The 18,033-nt window shown below is 36.5% G+C and overlaps 2 protein-coding genes across 5 annotated transcripts in view; one reads left to right on the top strand and one right to left on the bottom strand.

Moving 5' to 3' along the window:
- The first annotated feature begins 4,843 nt into the window (after positions 1–4,843).
- The window catches only part of LOC110028014 (putative serine/threonine-protein kinase), a 28,364-nt gene continuing 15,174 nt past the window's right edge, over positions 4,844–18,033 (top strand). The window contains exons 1-5 of one of the 4 annotated variants that reach the window (XM_020729719.1): positions 4,844–5,065; positions 11,418–11,553; positions 11,706–11,821; positions 11,906–12,116; positions 12,221–12,458. In XM_020729719.1, coding sequence (XP_020585378.1) covers positions 11,490–11,553; positions 11,706–11,821; positions 11,906–12,116; positions 12,221–12,458 — 629 coding nt within the window. In that variant the 5' untranslated portion in view covers positions 4,844–5,065; positions 11,418–11,489. Of the gene's footprint in view, positions 5,130–11,417; positions 11,574–11,705; positions 11,822–11,905; positions 12,117–12,220; positions 12,459–18,033 lie in introns of those variants that run through there. The other 3 variants (XM_020729709.1, XM_020729732.1, XM_020729725.1) reach the window with 3 other exon arrangements.
- LOC110028005 (putative nuclease HARBI1) lies at positions 15,015–16,948 on the bottom strand. Its single transcript, XM_020729697.1, has 3 exons — positions 16,233–16,948; positions 15,937–16,168; positions 15,015–15,863 (listed from the first exon to the last, which is right to left on the bottom strand). The coding sequence occupies exons 1-3, from the start codon at positions 16,719–16,721 to the stop codon at positions 15,388–15,390; spliced, it is 1,197 nt and encodes a 398-aa protein (XP_020585356.1). The 5' UTR covers positions 16,722–16,948; the 3' UTR covers positions 15,015–15,387.

The following is an 18,033-nucleotide window of genomic DNA, read 5'->3' as shown; positions in this document are numbered from 1 at the left end:
CATTGTCTGCAGGTATATCCAGAGCACATGTGCCACTTCTGGAGAATGGCTGTATGAAGGACTTGATTGGCTCTCTAACAACATAGCTAATAAGGTATGCCTGCAATTTCTGTAAATGGCATTTACACATTCCACAAAATTCTTATGTATTTATCTAACATCTGAACATTTATATTTTATATACATAGCACTCAATTCTTTAGCATTACATCAAAAATACCACCATCAATATTTTCTTAAAGTGAAACACACCTTCTTATTCATAGGTTTATAAAACCAAGGTGTTACATGTGTAAATATTAAATTTTGGGTGTTTATATGTTAATGCATTAGAATTGTGTGGTATATATGTAAATTTCCGAATCACCAATAACTATTGCTAACCAGACCTGTGTATTTTTGTTGGTTTAGAAGATGGAATTTGGTGTTTGATAGCATTGTTATGTATTTGTGTTATAAGTAGAAGAAAAATGCTCAAATAAAGCTCTCACTAAACACGCTGAAATGAACTTATCCACTAAATACTCAATGCACAATCTTCCCCTCACGCTCACAGTCACTCCACTCACTCAAACTTCACACACACACACTTTAAATCCTTCCCCTAACATAACTCCACCCCATATATTATGCTCCAGCATGTGTTAATATACAACTGAAACCATCAAATCCAGCCCTGTATGGACCAAAACCGAGCCAACAAATGTAAAAATAACTTCCAGCATTTATTTAGGGAGCCATAAGAGTAGTAAAGCTGCATAATGAAGTCCCAAATGTTTAAGATGTATATTTACACATGAAGGAAATATCAGCACATCAGAGCTGAAAGTTGGATGAAAGAAGAATAGAATATCCAGCATGTGTTAATTCTATCTATCTATCTATCTATCTATGTATATATATTGTTGTGATATAAGTAGAAGAGAAAAGCTCTCAGCAAAAATGCTGAAATGAACGCATCCACTTAACACGAACTGCACAATCTTTCCCTCACGCTCACAGTCAATCCACTCACTCATACTTCACACACACACCCTTTAAATCCTTCCCATAACATAACTCCACCCCATCATGTTTAAATATACAACTGAAACCATCAAATCCAGCCCTGTAGGGACCAAAACCGAGCCAGCAAATGTCCAAATAACTTCCAGCATTTATTTAGGGAGGCATAACAGTAATAAAGCTGCGGAATGAAGTCCCAAATTCATTTAGGGACCAAAACCGAGCCAACAATGTATATATATATATATATGAAGTCCCAAATTCAGCATTTCATGTAGCAAATAAAAATAGAGAAATGAATTTTCCATTGCTTCTCATATGTGCTTCAGCTACCCAATTCGAATCAAAGCTTTTAAAACCGAAATCCCCAATTTTATAACCATTCAAGTTTATGCTTAGATGGTGAGAAAAGGATCGAACATAGCCGAAATTGACCACGTAAGGTGGAAAAAGTAAATACATAAGAATTATATGATCAGTATGCAAATGCTCTGCATAATCTGCATTCAAAGATAAACCATGAAGGCCCAAATTTTGCATTCGCATATATGGAAATGCCCCTTCAAAATTAAAAGCTCAACGATAAGAAGATGAAAAAAATTACAAAAATACATACAGAGCTCCGTGAGTTCGAATCAAAGCTTTTAACCAAAACCGAAATCCCTAATTCTATAACCATTCAAGGTTTTGCTTAGATGGTTAGAAAAAGGATCAAACAGAGCTCCCTGATCGAATGAAATCTTAACCAAAACCGAAATCCAGCACTGTAGGGACCAAAACCGACCCAAACAAATGAAAAAATAAGCCATAAGAATAACAAAGCTCAAGAATTTGTACTGATTCTTTTATAACCACCATATGAACAGAAATAACTGTGACAGAGATCGAACACGGCCTCCGGGAAGGAAGGAGACGGATATCGGGTAGGGCAAGAGTGAGGGGTCGAAAAAAAAATACCTCATATCACGGATCACAGCTTCAGGCAAGCTCGAAACCGAAGGCGAGACGGGAAGGGCGAGGGCAAGGGGGAGAAACGGGAAGGACAACACGGGAAAAACAACCTAAACGCGAGAAGCATACGCGGAACGGCGCCCCTAACCGGATTACCCCGTCCTTAAGGAAATAGCGGTATTAAAACGACGCGTTTTAAAAACTTGTCATGCGAACGGAATTTCCAAACGGAAGGGCGGCGTTTTCAAAACGCCGCCGCTTCCCAAATGCGCCCCCAAACGGGCCCTTACTCTGCTACCCTCGAATCTCCACCAAATTCGACATTACTTTTTTCCTTCGTTCGCTATCGAGCTCGCAGAGCAGCTCCATGCTTATTCAGCACTCTTTCTGTTCTAGGTAAGAGCTCGCAGAGCCTGCTCTGGCGCTTCAATTTTTTTCTCTTCTAAAATGCTTGTTCGACACTGCATCGACATCTCTTCTTCTGCCTTTTTGTATTATGTTTTCTAGGTTTTGTGCTTGGGTTGTTAAAGCCGCTTCGCCATTGAAGGATTGAATTGAATTCTCTGTGACAGAAGGGCTAAAGAGGTATCGCAGTTGGTGGCTTTGTGTGCTCAGATTTTGTTTATTAGTCTTTTCTTCTTAGTCTTTTCTTCATTGTTCTTGTGTTAAATAATGGCCTCTTCTATAGGAAAATGCACGGTTTTTTAGTCTGTTGGGGGCAATGGAGAAAGAGAGTTGTTTATGGGTGAGGAGGGCAAAGTTCGCACCAATCCCTTACATCCGTTCCGGATCTTTTAAATTTCCATCCATCGTATGGGATGAACAATCTTACAAAATCCTAATCTGAAGAAAGAAATTATGAGCTCTAAATCAATGCCAATTGAGTCTATTTTAGGCTTCACAAAGGCAGCTTTTTTGCCTGGTGGTTCTGCAAGAAAAACATATGGGAAATCAGGGAGAAAGATGGAGGATTTCTGTCTTGTTTCTTCAGATTTAGTTTCTGCCAAATCCTCGCTACAACATGGTGGCAGTGAGTCTTCTTCATCATCGATAAAGGAGTAAAATTTACAACCCGTTGAGTTCTCCTTCCATACCAATTTAACCACAACATCAGAAACAATGAAATTGTATTCTTATGCAGTCTAGCTTGCTTACCATAAGAAGAAATTGGATCAAATGAAACGAAAATCCAAACCGAAGCAGAGATGTGTATCCTCACTACCAACTACCACTTTTTCTAATGTCTTTAAAGAGGCTAAATCCAATTCAAAGAGGTTCCCCACACGACCCCCTTGCAGAAATAAACCACACAAGAAGATCTTAGAAAAGAACAGCTCTTGTAATAAATTGAATCCTCTCCAAAAATTTCGCTTTGTGAAGGGCATTACGAAGTTAAGGTCGAAGAATGTAACACCATAGACGAGGTGTTTATATAATGGGGCAGTTAAGGTGATAGCAGTAGAGGCCACATATAACTGGATCGTAAATCTTTTCGAGCCGTACTTCAGAGCTCGATTTGCCAGTGGAGCTAATAGTAGACTTTATCATGACATGTATAAGAATCAGCCCATTGTTGTTAAGATTATTCAATTGTCTGACGACGATGAAAGTGGATTGATGGTGGCGCGCTTGGAAAAGCAATTCACGAGAGAGGCGACCTTTCTATCTCATCTTTGCCACCCCAATGTGATTAAGGTTGAATGGGATCTATGTTTATTACATCTTTTCCTTCTTCAATATGCTTGAAATGAACAACTTTGAAACAATTCTTCTAGTATTTAGCTATGATTAATGTTACTCTCTGATGGCTTTGATGATATGTTTAAAGCTGATTCATATTAATTATGAAGGAAGATTGGCATACATACCACTCAATTCCTATGTATTCACATATATATCTGTCAGCTAAACTTTAACTTTTACATATATGTCAACTTAGCTATACCTCAAAAGAAGTAATTCACTTTTCAAAAGTTAAAATAGTGATATTTTGTATGTGACATGAAAGATTTGGGTGATATGAAGATAAATATTTGAAGTTCAAACAACTTTTGTTGTTGTTAATAAGACATTCTACAAGTAAAGTTAGCATGTTTATTGTTTGTTGTTTGGCCTATTGTTGAGATATGAGCTTTTACTGAGATTAAAATGATGCAAAATGTTGAAAAGGTTAATATTTTTTTTAAGAATTTGAGACTGGTTATTCTGGCTGACTGTCCGGTGGTTCTATGAGGGTTGATCGGTGTTGGTCAACACTTCAGAGAGTAGGCCGAAGTTTGCGCAGATTGTGGTTTTATAACAGTTTGAAGCTTATCTAGCTAATGGTGGAACAACTCAACTCTTTTGTATTTTCATGTCTTGATGTTTGAACTTTAATTTTAAAAGCTTATCACATTTCATATAAATTAATGTTACATTGCATCTCCAAGATGTTGCAGTTTTATTGAGAACATTACAACTTTTGTGTGCCAGATTTTTTTAAAATTTTTCATTTAACTAAAAAAAATTGTAAATCAGCTGTTTACAAAACTCATAAACCAAATAGTTAAACAACTTATCCAGAACAGGAGCAGATTAGTCATTTATCCAGAATCAGCTGTTTTCCAAACGTACAAACCAAACAGTCAGTCAACTTATCCGAATCAGCTGTTTATCAACAAATTATCATAATAAACTGCTTATCAACATAAGCTGGATAAGCTGCAGCTGCCCCAAATAGACTTTTAGTACAAAAATTTTAATATGAACACTTATAATATTTTAGTGTTAGAAATTTATATATGAAAATATATATTTTAATAATTATGATGTTATACTAAAAACTTTAATGACACGCATGCAAATATTAACATAGCATTTGTTACGAGAATTGTGTGGTCGCGTGTGTAAGTGGGATTCCGCGTTAGGAAGGGCTTACTCGGGTCGGGACTTTGAAGCAGAAACCCATCGGGCCACGGCTTCTTCTTTTTCGTCTCCCTCCGCTTGAAACTTCATGTACAACTTCAACAAGACTGACGTAGTCAAACAATCTACTCTCTATACACATACATTCTGGAGCTGAGACTCCTATCTCACGATTCGCGTCGGGGTAACGTCGTTTCTTGCGCCGGTGAGAATCAAATCCCGGAAGGAAAAGTTTTTTTCGATTTGAATATATTGCTCTAAGTTTTCAGGTGATTCAACTTATTCGGCAGTTTCTTCTTTGATTTCTGTAAGAATTTCTTGTTCCGAGTTTTAATGTAATTTTTTTTTTCTTGTGGAGAATTAGGTACGTTATTCATTGATTTGTGATTGAATGCAAGTAATCACGAGCTTTGTATTTCTTTCAAATTTTGTAAGAAAGAAAGCTAATTGGAGCATGTTGATGGGCGACATCGTGATAATAGGAAATGATGGGAATTGCTTGAGATAGATTCCTTTATTCTTGTTTGTTCTTCGGAAGATGGTTATGTTGTGAAATTTATTAGGTTTTGTATTAGCTTATAGAAGTGATGGAGCTAGGTGGCCTTGGTTTCAGCAATCATTTGGGGAATTTATTGCTAGGTTAGGTTTGCTGAAAATTTTTTTAAGGACTATATGTTTTGCAGACTACTTTTTTGGGCAAAGATATTATCGGTACTTTTTTTTTGATTGCTTGACTTTAGCTGGCCCCTTCTTTGTAGTGATGGGCTGTGAAGTGGCAGTACAGTCACCGGAGACATGGAGTAAGTGAAATTTGTTGTTTAGTGTGATTAAGACCCTGCATGGTTTGGGCTTAAAAGTTAAGCTGAGGTTAAGATAATTTTGTCTTAAAACTATTTGGTTAGATTCGAGATTAAGCTCGTATCATTAGAATTATCAAATGAAAAAGGATAATTATGAAAAGGATAAGCTCTGATAAGTTAGTTAGGTTGCTTAAGCACATGGAATAAGATGAGTAACATTGATCTTCTTCTCTTATGGGTTGTTTGGTAGAGGCTTCTATCAATGGATTTATTAAATCCACCCAAATGCCAAAATGCAGGAGTTCCATGGATTTACAAATATTCAGATTCAATAAATCCAATTTTGCCTTCGATTCAGCCCAAATCTGGATTTACTAAATCTAAGTAATAGATGGATTTACAGATTTAAGGATTTGTTAAATACTACTTGCGGCCAAACAACCATTTAAGATAAAAAGGAAATTTCTCCATTGACACTTATTTGGTGCTAAATGTGGCCGTAAGAACCAAAAAATGCGCCCTAACATGGCACCCTTTTTTTTCTTAATAAAAGCTTTTTTGATTTGATTCTCAGTTCATTGTTGTATCACACGGGTTATTCATATTTTGGGGTGATCTAAATTGATAGCTAATGCATATGTTACTTTTTAAACTTAAAAATAACTATTTGGTTTACATGACTCTGTGCAATTATGAAGGTATATCTAGTTGCATTAAATACTATAACCAACATCATAAGTGCCATATGGCATGATTTACAACAAACTGGAATGAAATTTGGGAACTTACGAAAATGGATCTTAGAATTGTTTGCATGCTACCCTAAGGACTATGTTTTGCTTAAGCGAGTGGAAGTGGTTGAATTTGATTACCTATGAAAGTGAGTTCAGTCATTTATTTGTTAGGAAGTGAATGAAAGAGAGTTCTTATTTTTTGAACATTAGGAAGAAATGTTACTTGCTGCAAATCACTAACGATGACTGGTGGAAGCTCTTATCGATTGTAATGCCTCAACAGATGGGGAAAACCAATGCTCTAATTGACAATCAGGAAAGACTGAAATCAAACAAATAAATTAGGAGTTTTCTATGATTAGGAGCTTCCCTATTTAAATTATTTCCAATATTTTTATTCTGATTTATTTCCCTTTTTGCTGAATATTTAGATTAGGAATATGTATTATTAAGTTACATAAAATAAATTATACAGAATAGTACGTACCTAAAATAGATTGTAAGATTATTATTTAATGGAATGAAAGCAAAGGGAAAAGGCATCGAGCATATTCAATATTCAACCTATTTGCTCAAAACATTGACATTATATCAGAGTCAAAATTTTGCCGTAACTACCGATAGTCGTTGGAGACAGTCAAGACTCCCTTCTCGCCGGCCTCTTGCGGGAAGGAACTATTTCTTCGTCTTCAATTTGCCTTCGACCGCTTCGTCCCGGGTTGCTTCGTCCTCCTTCGATCGCTTCGTCCCAGGCTGTTTTGTCCTCCTTCGATCGCTTCGACTGCTTTGTCCTCCTTCGATCTTCGAATCGTGGTTAATTTTTCAGCTACAAATAAAGCCCCCTCGTATGCCCTTTAAGCTTTGTTCGTTGTCTTCTTCAGGAGCCTTTCTATAAAGGTTCTGTGGCTGCTTTTTGTCTCTCACGGAATCGAAGCAGAGGATCGCCCCGGCATCTTCTGTGATACGATCGATGGCTGATAGGAACCAGCACCTGAGAGAAACCAGGACATCCTATTTTCTTGTTATTTGTGCTCTTCTGTATTCATTTCATCGATAGAAGGTTTTTGAATTGGACTGCTATTGGTGACAAAGATCCAGGGAGAATGCGGAGCGTAAGGCCGGATCAGACGGAGAAGGACGTAGAGCCATTCGAGGAGGTGGATCCGACGTGGAGATATGAACAATATGAGAATCTTCTAGGTACATACACAACAAAGAAGGTCTGCATGTCAAGAGATGGAACTTATTCTGAAATGCAAAATTCATTGATTGTGGAATACAAGGATTCTTGGGTTGAAAAGGGTTGTTATGTTTGTCTTATTATTCGTCCGATTCAGATTTTCTTTGTTGGGCATCACTGCTTCTGTGACATCATTGACTGCTTCTTATGCTTCGCTTCGTCCTCTTCGGCTTTGGCTTCGACACTTCTTCCTAGATCGATGGCTTCGGCTTCGGCAAACCATAGATCTTAGGCTTCGGCACTCACGACTTCAACACTCACGGCTTCGACACTTTTAGGCTTCGGCACTCTGAGGCTTCAGCATTCTGAAGCTTCAACACTCGGAGGCTTCGACACTCTCAAGCTTCGACACTCTTAGGCTTCAGCACTCTTTTTTTTCTTCAGCACTCTTGCTTCGGCACTCTCAGGCTTCGGCACTCTCAGACTTCGACATTCTCGGCTTCGGCACCTTCGGCTTCAGCACTCACGACTTGAGGATTTTTTGCCCCGACAATATTATCAGTTTCTTGTTGGCAAATTGATGTTTCCTGATCAGTCAACATCTATTTGAGGGGGATGTCAATCAGGAAAGACAAAAATCAAACAGCTAAATTAGGAGTTTTCTATAATTAGGAGCTTATTTAAATTATTTTCAATATCTTTATTCTGATTTATTTCCCTTTTAGCTGAACATTTAGATTAAGAATATGCATTATTAAGTTACCTAAAATAGATTTTACGGAATATTTTGTACCTAAAATAGATTGTAAGATTATTATTTAATGGAATGAAAGCAAAGGAAAATGACATCGAGCCTATTTGCTCAAAACATTGACACTAACTAGATGGAGAAACGTTGAAGTAGGACTCTCGAGTAGCGTAGGGATTTATTTGTGCAAAATCTGAATTTGAATCCGAATCCACGAGCTATACCATTGAATTCAATTGCACGAGCTAAACCATTGAATTCAATTCCAATCCTAATTCATCCAAGCAGCCTGAGCAGGATGTGAAAACGTTGCAGTCAAGCTAAAAAAAGAAACAACCAGAAATGCATTCAATGTTATATTTATATTGTTATTAATTCAAATTTTGGTTTTACCAAATTTTTGAGTCAAAATCATATCCGACTATCGAAAATCAAAATGCTTTGATTTTTTATTTTTCAAACCAATATTTGAAACATTAATTTAAAATCCGAACAAAATTATCAAAAATATTTTCTTAGATTTTATTTTTTCGATTATAACCAGATAATGCACACCCATGATCTTGACTAGTTTGGTTTGGTTGAAGCCGTCACTGTTCTATTTACTCCCAGATTTAATATTGGCTGAAACAATCCTTAGTCTCTTTTAAAAAGAGGTTTTTTTAACTCCTATTTAAAGACTATGCGGACTAATTTTGTGCTTTTATAGACTCTGGAAGTAAAATGGTTGCATATAAATTGACAGGAAAGCATTTTGGTATAAATTTCTAATGATAGTACCTTCCAGTCAATCTCGCTATAGTTTTTGGTTATCTTTTAGTTTTAAAAATTTTATTTCAATAAAATGCCATATGTTTTTTATTCTACCAAATGTTTATTTAGAGATCCTTATTTATACCAAACCTATCTTTATTTTAATTTTTGTTGCTAAAATGTAAATTTATTCATTCAATTATGAATCTTGAAGTATATTTTAGATCTCCATACATCAAATATTTGAGTAAAAATTTTTGTAATCAACTCGACGATAATCAAAACTTCAGTTTTAGCAAATTTATCATCAAAATTCCTATCCAGATCCAAGTTTTAATGTCAAGCACTTGACAGTATAATTGAAAAATCTCAGGCCATTTGAATGATCAAACATTTTCCTAATTCTACGTGCTTAATGTGTGTCTTGTTTATATCAATCTGATAAATCCTACATCATTCAATTGTGTTGTCACTAAGGCACCAAGGTTTCTAAAAAATATTGTATGACTAAAAGGGATCAACTCCAATTGTTTGATGAATTGCCTTTGTTTTTGGTAGAAATGATCAGCATGCCCCTTAAAAATCTATAAATATCGTTTCCTTTACATAATAAGGATGCTATAAAAATGACTTGGTGGAGGGAATTCACAATCATGGAGAATTCCTGAGCTTTAACTATCAGCACTCAACATACGGAATTGACCAACGCTATCGTCAACCAAATCAGCACCTGACATTGGCAAACAACTATGCTTGATGTCGCCCAACGCTAACTTCCCATCGACCAACGTCAAAGCTCGTTGTTGACCAAATTTGACGCCCATCATAGCCACTATGGCTTACACTTAATATTGCCACCATGCCGACGCACCATCTCACCACCAACTCAAACAGCTGCCATCACTGACAAAGCCGACACTAACAATGCGAGCTCCCTCGATCAGGGATTAGGTTGACACATAGCGACTTAACTTGGTGCCACCATTTTTGGTACCTATTATTGCCAACAAGACTAAAGCTCCTTATAACCAATAGAATGATGCTCACTACAGCCACGGTCTCTGATGGCTGCCATTAGAAATATTTGCCATCATCGCTATTGTTGACGTCTGTCATCATTGCCTTTGTCGCCATTGCTGATGCTTGTGTTGGTATGAAGATCGGTGCCACTGTAACTACAAGATGAATGTTAGCCTTCTTGTTAACTATTCTCCTCTCTTTTAAGGAGAACAACCTACTATACCGCTGATAATTTTTTGATGACAAGTTTGACCTCTTAAGGCTCTTTCTTCTATTATAAAAGTTTTATCCATTAGCAGAATCATTTTAACTACATCAAATCCATGATTTTTTTCCTTTTTGAGTTTTCATATAAAAAAATCTCATATCTCTTATAAGCTGCTTTCAACCAATCTATGTATGTGTATATGGGATTTTTGTTCAGTGCTAGGATGATAAACTCTTTCTATTTATTTATGTGTATATGGGATTCTTGTTCAGTGTCAGGACGATAAGCTCTTTCTGCTACTGCATGAGTCGAGCACACACAATCCCTTGAACAAATGGCAGTTTCAATAATTCAAAATCAAGAATTGGCGGTCAATATGCATCTTGTCTCGTGTTCATAATAACATTATAAAGAACAATCTGATAATGTTAATTTAACGGCTTTTAAGTAATTTAGTACTTTAGTAGCTGTAATTTTTTTTGGTTACTCGTAATGATTCTATAAAAATGGGGAAGTAAACCTCCAGCATTTTTATGTTTGCTTTTATCCTTTTCTTTTGTCAAGAACAAAGCCATTGCATAAGGAATTCCTTAAGGAATTACTGGATATTTTTTTATTTTCAAATAGAGATTATTAGAATATTATTATATAATGAAGACCTAATTTGGAGGGTTTATGATAACTGCCTCTTGTATTTCCTAAATATGGCGATATGCACCATAAGTTAAGTTCGAACTTATTTGTGCAACATTATCTGCTTTTTGGGTCTTGTACTTGTCATAGTTTGTTCTCTCCAATTAATAGTTGTCACAATGAGTTTTTTCCACCATCAATCTCTTTTGAGATTGTGGTTATTACTTTTGTCAAATCCAATTTAGTAAATATTCTTGCTTTGTCGTTTTTGATTAAAATCTCTCAAGAGGGACTCTAATCTTACCTGATTTACCTTTTTAAAGAAATATATATATCCGTGATTTTCTTTTTTACATTTAAGCAGTGAAGTGTTATTTTGGTTCATTCTGTTCTATAACACTGGTTAGAATGGTCAGTTGGTCTGGTTTAGCATTATTTGGGCCTATTTCTCTTATGTGTAATGCTTTTTTTTTTTTGGCAGGTTGCTATTGTTCATATAAGACATCAAAATTTTCTCATCAGCTTGTTTGCAGAGTGGTTTAGTTAAGCACTGATGACTTGTTTCTCTTTCATTTTCAAGAAGAAGCCATTGAGGCATAAAGCTAAATTTGATGAAGGTTGGAAAATCTTTTGGCTGGTACTTTTCAGTATTTTATTCCAATGTTGAATCTCCTTCTTTAGACACTTTAACTATCTTTCCTGTATCCCTTGGAAATCTTTACTTCATAACTGTATTGAAAAGTTACTGATGATATCGGCCTTTTTGTAGAGGTGTCGAACTTCCAAAATGTGAAAATATACTCTTACAAAGTATTACAAAAGGCCACTGATAATTTCAGTCCTGCTAATAAGCTCGGAGAGGGAGGTTTTGGTTCTGTATACAAGGTAATTGTTGGATGTTTTAACTGTGCATCAACATAAGCTGAACCTTTTAACCTTTTAATGTAGTTCTTTTGTTGATATTCTCAGGGCATGCTAAAAAATGGTGAAATTGTTGCCATTAAAGTTCTCTCCTCTGAATCAAGACAAGGGGTGCGGGAGTTTTTAAATGAGCTTACTGTGATTTCCAATGTAGTTCACGAGAATCTTGTCGGTCTGATTGGTTGCTGTGTGGATGGAAACCAGAGGATCTTGGTTTACAATTACCTTCAGAATAATAGCCTCGCAAAAACACTTCTTGGTGACTTGCTTCTTCCTCGTTGATTTTTAATGTTGTAATTCTCTACAGTGACTTATTATCTTTATGCTTAGCTTTTGATAAGATGCATTGTTCCTTAATTTTAGGCACGAACATTAGCAATCTTCAGTTCAGCTGGATCACACGAAAAAAAATTTGCATTGGTGTTGCACGAGGACTTAAATTCCTTCATGAGGAGGTCCGTCCTCGCATTGTGCATCGTGATATAAAGGCAAGCAATATTCTTCTGGATAAGGATTTGACTCCTAAGATTTCAGATTTTGGCATAGCAAAACTTCTTCCCCCGGATATGTCCCATATTAGCACCAAGGTAGCTGGAACAATGTGAGTGAAAAACTTTACCTAATCCTCCCTGCTTCCATTCTCCACATGCTTCATTGTCTAAGTATGTTTGGCATTCTCGTTTTAGGATACGCTTGTTCAAATATGGACCCATACTGACTTTGAGGCTTTACATATCCCAATACTATGGAATAAATCTTTCCTCCCCTCTTATAGTTTGTTCTGATTGTATAATAGTTGGAGCCCTGTGCTTGGAAGTAGGAAACTGATTTTATGTTGGTTTTTCTCGTTATATTTCTTGATTCTCCTCTAATTGGTTTCTTTCTATATGCTGTCAAATGTTGAATTTCTTGGATTTGTTCACCATGTGCTAACCTCTACAGCTAATATTTTCCCAATTTTGTGAACTTTCCACCCACTGATAGCATTTTGAAATGGACATTAACCGCTGGGCTTGTACAACAGTCATGTGAAGTTCTCTGTACTTAAGTGGCAAGGTCTATATGGTTCACCAATGGTGAAGCATGGTAGAGATTAGGCTTTGTCTATAATCAATACATATCCTGAAGCTTTCTACCAGAACTCTGCAATGTGATGTATTAGGCCTGATAAATCCCTTATTCAATAGTTCTTGTAACTGAATCTTCAATTTTGCAATTCTTTTACTGTCATTGTATAAGGTATTATGGTACTTTAGATAATGACTCTGTGGGCTCCGAAAATTCACGACCACTCCCCAAGACACTCCCCTCTGCATTTATTTTTATTTTGAGAGAGAGCTTTGGAGGATCTAATTTTTAGAGGATAGATTGGATTGTACATAACACACTGCCCAGAGATTTTGTCCTTTTTTTTGTGAGGACTTTTTGATATGCTGATCGAGGTTTCCCATAGACACACACCTGTATAATTAATTACACCCCCCTCCCCGCGCGATAACGGGAGAGTACTTTCGATTAAGGTTACCCATTAATATTTTAATATTTAACATATAATAGCAACATACTTAGGATTTAAATTGCAGAATTCACCACTTGAAGCTTAAAGCGGATGGTGGGGCAATGAAGACGAAACCTTGTTCTGTCATCCCGGGTCATTGTGGTCCCTGATCTACTTCATTAGAGCAGGTAATCGACCCAACCTGACATAAGAATTCTTGTCAGCAGTCATGGGTTACGTCATCCGAGAGATCCTTGTAGATCTGAGGTGATTATTTGTTGCTGACAAAAGACTTTATGTCAATTAATTGTACATTTATGATTCACAACTTAAAAGGCAGAAAGCTATTGAGGAACATTCAGGATGCAACTCTGATCGTAATATAATTGTGTCATTTGACGACAACCACGTGGTCAGAGAGCTATAGTTGCAACCGCTTCTTTGTGGTGTCATTTAGCGACAAAATCATGCGGACAGAGGACTCATACCACATCTTTACCGACATGCAATCACTTTGATTATGGATATAGAGGTGCATTTGATATGATATTTGTTATTTGTAAACTGAATTCAATCAGAAATTTGTCACTGTTGACAAACGGTTGCGGAGGAGAGATGAAAATTATTTTTAACTTTTGAATTGTTTGAATTTTAGCTTGAATTTCAGTTAAAATATTCTATCAACACGGCCATCATCAGAGAATTAGACATTTAAAACATTTATTTTTAAAGTGGGGCATTTAATTTTATTTGTTTAAACTTTTAGGGTATAAATCCTGTTGACTTCTATTCTTATAAGGAGGATCAGACTTTGTGATTTGAACTTGTAAATTTTTATTTCAAGATTTGGATATTTGTTAGGGCTTACTAGGCTCGTCAACTCCAGTTCTTACGAGGAGGATCAGATTAGTGAGATAATTTGGACTTGTAAACTTTTATTTCAGGATTTGGACATTTATTTTAAATCTATTAGACTCATCAACTCCAGTCTTTGCGAGGAGGAGAATCAGAATAGTTTAGTGGTACTTACAACCCTATTCTATAGAGAAGGCGTCCCGATTAACCTGCGCAGCATTCTCGAACCTCACATTTGAACATTTTATACTTTGGTTGAAGCATATGTGTGCGTTTAACTTTTATATGATAGAGCTAATTTTGTTAAACCATTCGGTGTCTTAAGGCAATTCATATGATTTTAAAACATGAATTAAATCAAATAGCTTGCACATAAACTTTCATTTTAAGCATTTTATCACCTTCTGTGAATCCGATGGCAGTGAATTTCAAGTTTTAAGAAAACTCAATGTTTGAATTATTCTTCACCCCTAGGAGCCTAACCCTCTGTTTGGCGCAGCTGTTGATTATTAATAATCTGCTGATAAGCAGATTATTCTGATAATCTGATAATCTGCAGATTATCAGAATAATCTGTCTTGTTGTTTGGGGCAGCTTATTCAAGATGGCTTATTGATGATTAAATGACATTCATGCCCCTTTGTAATAGAACTGTTTGGGGCAGCTTATTCAGAATAGCTTACTGATAGTACTGGATCATATGCAGAAACATGAAATCATCACAGATCATAAGTAGAAGATGTCATACATTACTCACACCCTCATGAGTACCAAGATAACTAAAAAAAGTACAAATACGAGCACAACTAGAATCAGAAATATTAAAATGTTTAATTTCAGACTCTGGCTACGTCTGTCCTCATCTGCTCTGTCAAAGTCAGAAAACACCGGATTCCCATGACTGCTGGCCGTGTCATATGAGGGACTGTCAGCCCACCGGAAGAACCCACAACGAGCTGAAACACCCTTGGCACAACCGTAGAACTGCCTCCCAAAGCTATGAGACTGACGCGATGTGAGCAACGGAGCTGGTAGACCACAATAACACAAAATACCTCTGTCTGTACTTGATATCCTAGCAGTCATGTTTGTATAACTGTGAAAAAAAAATATTAGTACTTATCCAAATAAAAGTAAATTTAACATTAATGTAGGAACAGAGAAAAGACTTGCTGGATTAGCTATCATATATAGCATCTGCTATAGACTCCCTCAGAGCAGCCATCTCAACTGCACCCTCACCATCCTGAGTTTCATATTCAATCGAGTCCATCTCATTATCAGCTAGAGATCCTGAAGGTTCTAGAGTATCAATAATTTCATCATCATCACTGATATTGAAGTCCGTATCTGAATGAGAGGGGTGACGTCGGATGAAGTTGTGAAGTGCCATGGTGGCCAACACAATATACACTTGTTTAGGAAATGAATAGGATGGCATATCACGTAGAATTACCCATTTCTTCTTCCACACCCCGAAAGTTCTTTCAATAACCCCCCGTAAAGCGGAGTGTCGCTTGTTAAACATTTCTTTTTTGCCACGAATATTGCCACTTGCTCGCTCGAAATCAGGAATATGGTATCTTGTGTCTGGATATGGCTTTAGGTAGCCTCTTAACATCGGATATCCAGCGTCTACCAAATAATACTTTCCTGTTATTAAAGACAGTACCAATTAAAAATAATTAATGTAATTTTCGCGAGGTTTTAAGTAAAATGAACAAACCTGGAGGTGGGTGAGGGAAACACTGTGTTCTATTCCTAGTGGCGTAGGAGAAAAGGCGACTATCATGCGCACTTCCTTCCCACCCCGCCATTACAAATGTGAAGCACATGTTGAAATCACACACTGCCATAACATTTTGTGTGGTTGTACCACTCCGACCAATATACGCGATCTTCTCGTGACTTGGTAGTCTGGCATCTACATGAGTGCCATCAATTGCTCCAATACAATTCTGTTCATCATAGTTAGCAACTGAAGAGGTCAATGAACTAAAGTAACAAGGTAATAATACTTACTTTGAAATACGGCATGTAACGAGAATCATTTGCAATTTGTTCAGGAATATTTGCGAACGATGTATCCGTTGGCTTGATGATCTGTGTTGCTAAGCTCACCAGTGCTTGTAAACCTTTGGAAAAGTATCGACTAATGGTTTCTGATGAATGTTGAAATCGCTCCATAGCTCCTCTAACTGATTCATTCTGTGAGAGCATATATAATGTTATTGCCAACACCTCTCTCGTTGTTGTTCTAGAAGAACCTTGTAGATGGTGGTTCCGACTTAACTCGTGTAGCAGATCGATAAAAATAGGCGCAGTCATTCTGAAAATATTACTGAACCTTATCGGATGTCCAGCAAGCATCTCACCCACCCATTTGTCCCCAATAAAAGAGGACGTCATGCGTGGTATCCGTCTATAACTGGAGCGATAGTACTCCAGCAATAATATCGCTATAGCAGCAGCCCATGCCATTCTTTTGCGACGGTCTTGCAGTGGGTGCATCCTGAGATGATAAATAGATTAGGATGAAAGAAAATATGTAGAGGTAGCGTAAAAAATAAGTGAGACAACATTTTCTGAAGATAGGGAAAAAAATCAGATAATACATAGCACCATAAAATAAGAGTAGCTGCTGTAATAACAATACATATTTGATAAGTCTAATGAAAGATTAGTACAAAGTTGACTCATTCTTCAACTATAACACGTAAATACTCAATGCGCATCTCGGGTCGTAGTGCAATGAACATCTCCCTACGAGTAGGGTCCTCGAGCTTTTGAACACATTTTGCCTGAAACGATTGGCTCTCTAACAACATAGCTAATAAGGTATGCCTGCAATTGCTGTAAATGGCATTTACACATTCCACAAAATTCTTATGTATTTATCTAACATCTGAACATTTATATTTTATATACATAGCACTCAATTCTTTAGCATTACATCAAAAATACCACCATCAATATTTTCTTAAAGTGAAACACACCTTCTTATTCATAGGTTTATAAAACCAAGGTGTTACATGTGTAAATATTAAATTTTGGGTGTTTATATGTTAATGCATTAGAATTGTGTGGTATATATGTAAATTTCCGAATCACCAATAACTATTGCTAACCAGACCTGTGTATTTTTGTTGGTTTAGAAGATGGAATTTGGTGTTTGATAGCATTGTTATGTATTTGTGTTATAAGTAGAAGAAAAATGCTCAAATAAAGCTCTCACTAAACACGCTGAAATGAACTTATCCACTAAATACTCAATGCACAATCTTCCCCTCACGCTCACAGTCACTCCACTCACTCAAACTTCACACACACACACTTTAAATCCTTCCCCTAACATAACTCCACCCCATATATTATGCTCCAGCATGTGTAAATATACAACTGAAACCATCAAATCCAGCCCTGTAGGGACCAAAACCGAGCCAGCAAATGTCCAAATAACTTCCAGCATTTATTTAGGGAGGCATAACAGTAATAAAGCTGCGGAATGAAGTCCCAAATTCATTTAGGGACCAAAACCGAGCCAACAATGTATATATATATATATATGAAGTCCCAAATTCAGCATTTCATGTAGCAAATAAAAATAGAGAAATGAATTTTCCATTGCTTCTCATATGTGCTTCAGCTACCCAATTCGAATCAAAGCTTTTAAAACCGAAATCCCCAATTTTATAACCATTCAAGTTTATGCTTAGATGGTGAGAAAAGGATCGAACATAGCCGAAATTGACCACGTAAGGTGGAAAAAGTAAATACATAAGAATTATATGATCAGTATGCAAATGCTCTGCATAATCTGCAT

Source organism: Phalaenopsis equestris, unplaced genomic scaffold, assembly GCF_001263595.1.
Source record: "Phalaenopsis equestris unplaced genomic scaffold, ASM126359v1 Scaffold000002, whole genome shotgun sequence".
NCBI lineage: Eukaryota > Viridiplantae > Streptophyta > Magnoliopsida > Asparagales > Orchidaceae > Phalaenopsis > Phalaenopsis equestris.
Note: the sequence above shows the minus strand (reverse complement) of the source record. Positions and strands in the feature narration are given on the sequence as shown.

Coding starts and splice junctions, on each gene's coding strand:
- LOC110028005 (XM_020729697.1), bottom strand. CDS start 16,721: ATGCACCCACTGCAAGACCGTCGCAAAAGAATGGCATGGGCTGCTGCT. Junction 16,169..16,232: donor GTTACATGCCGTATTTCAAA/GTAAGTATTATT, acceptor TATGATGAACAG/AATTGTATTGGAGCAATTGA. Junction 15,864..15,936: donor TTTCCCTCACCCACCTCCAG/GTTTGTTCATTT, acceptor CTTTAATAACAG/GAAAGTATTATTTGGTAGAC.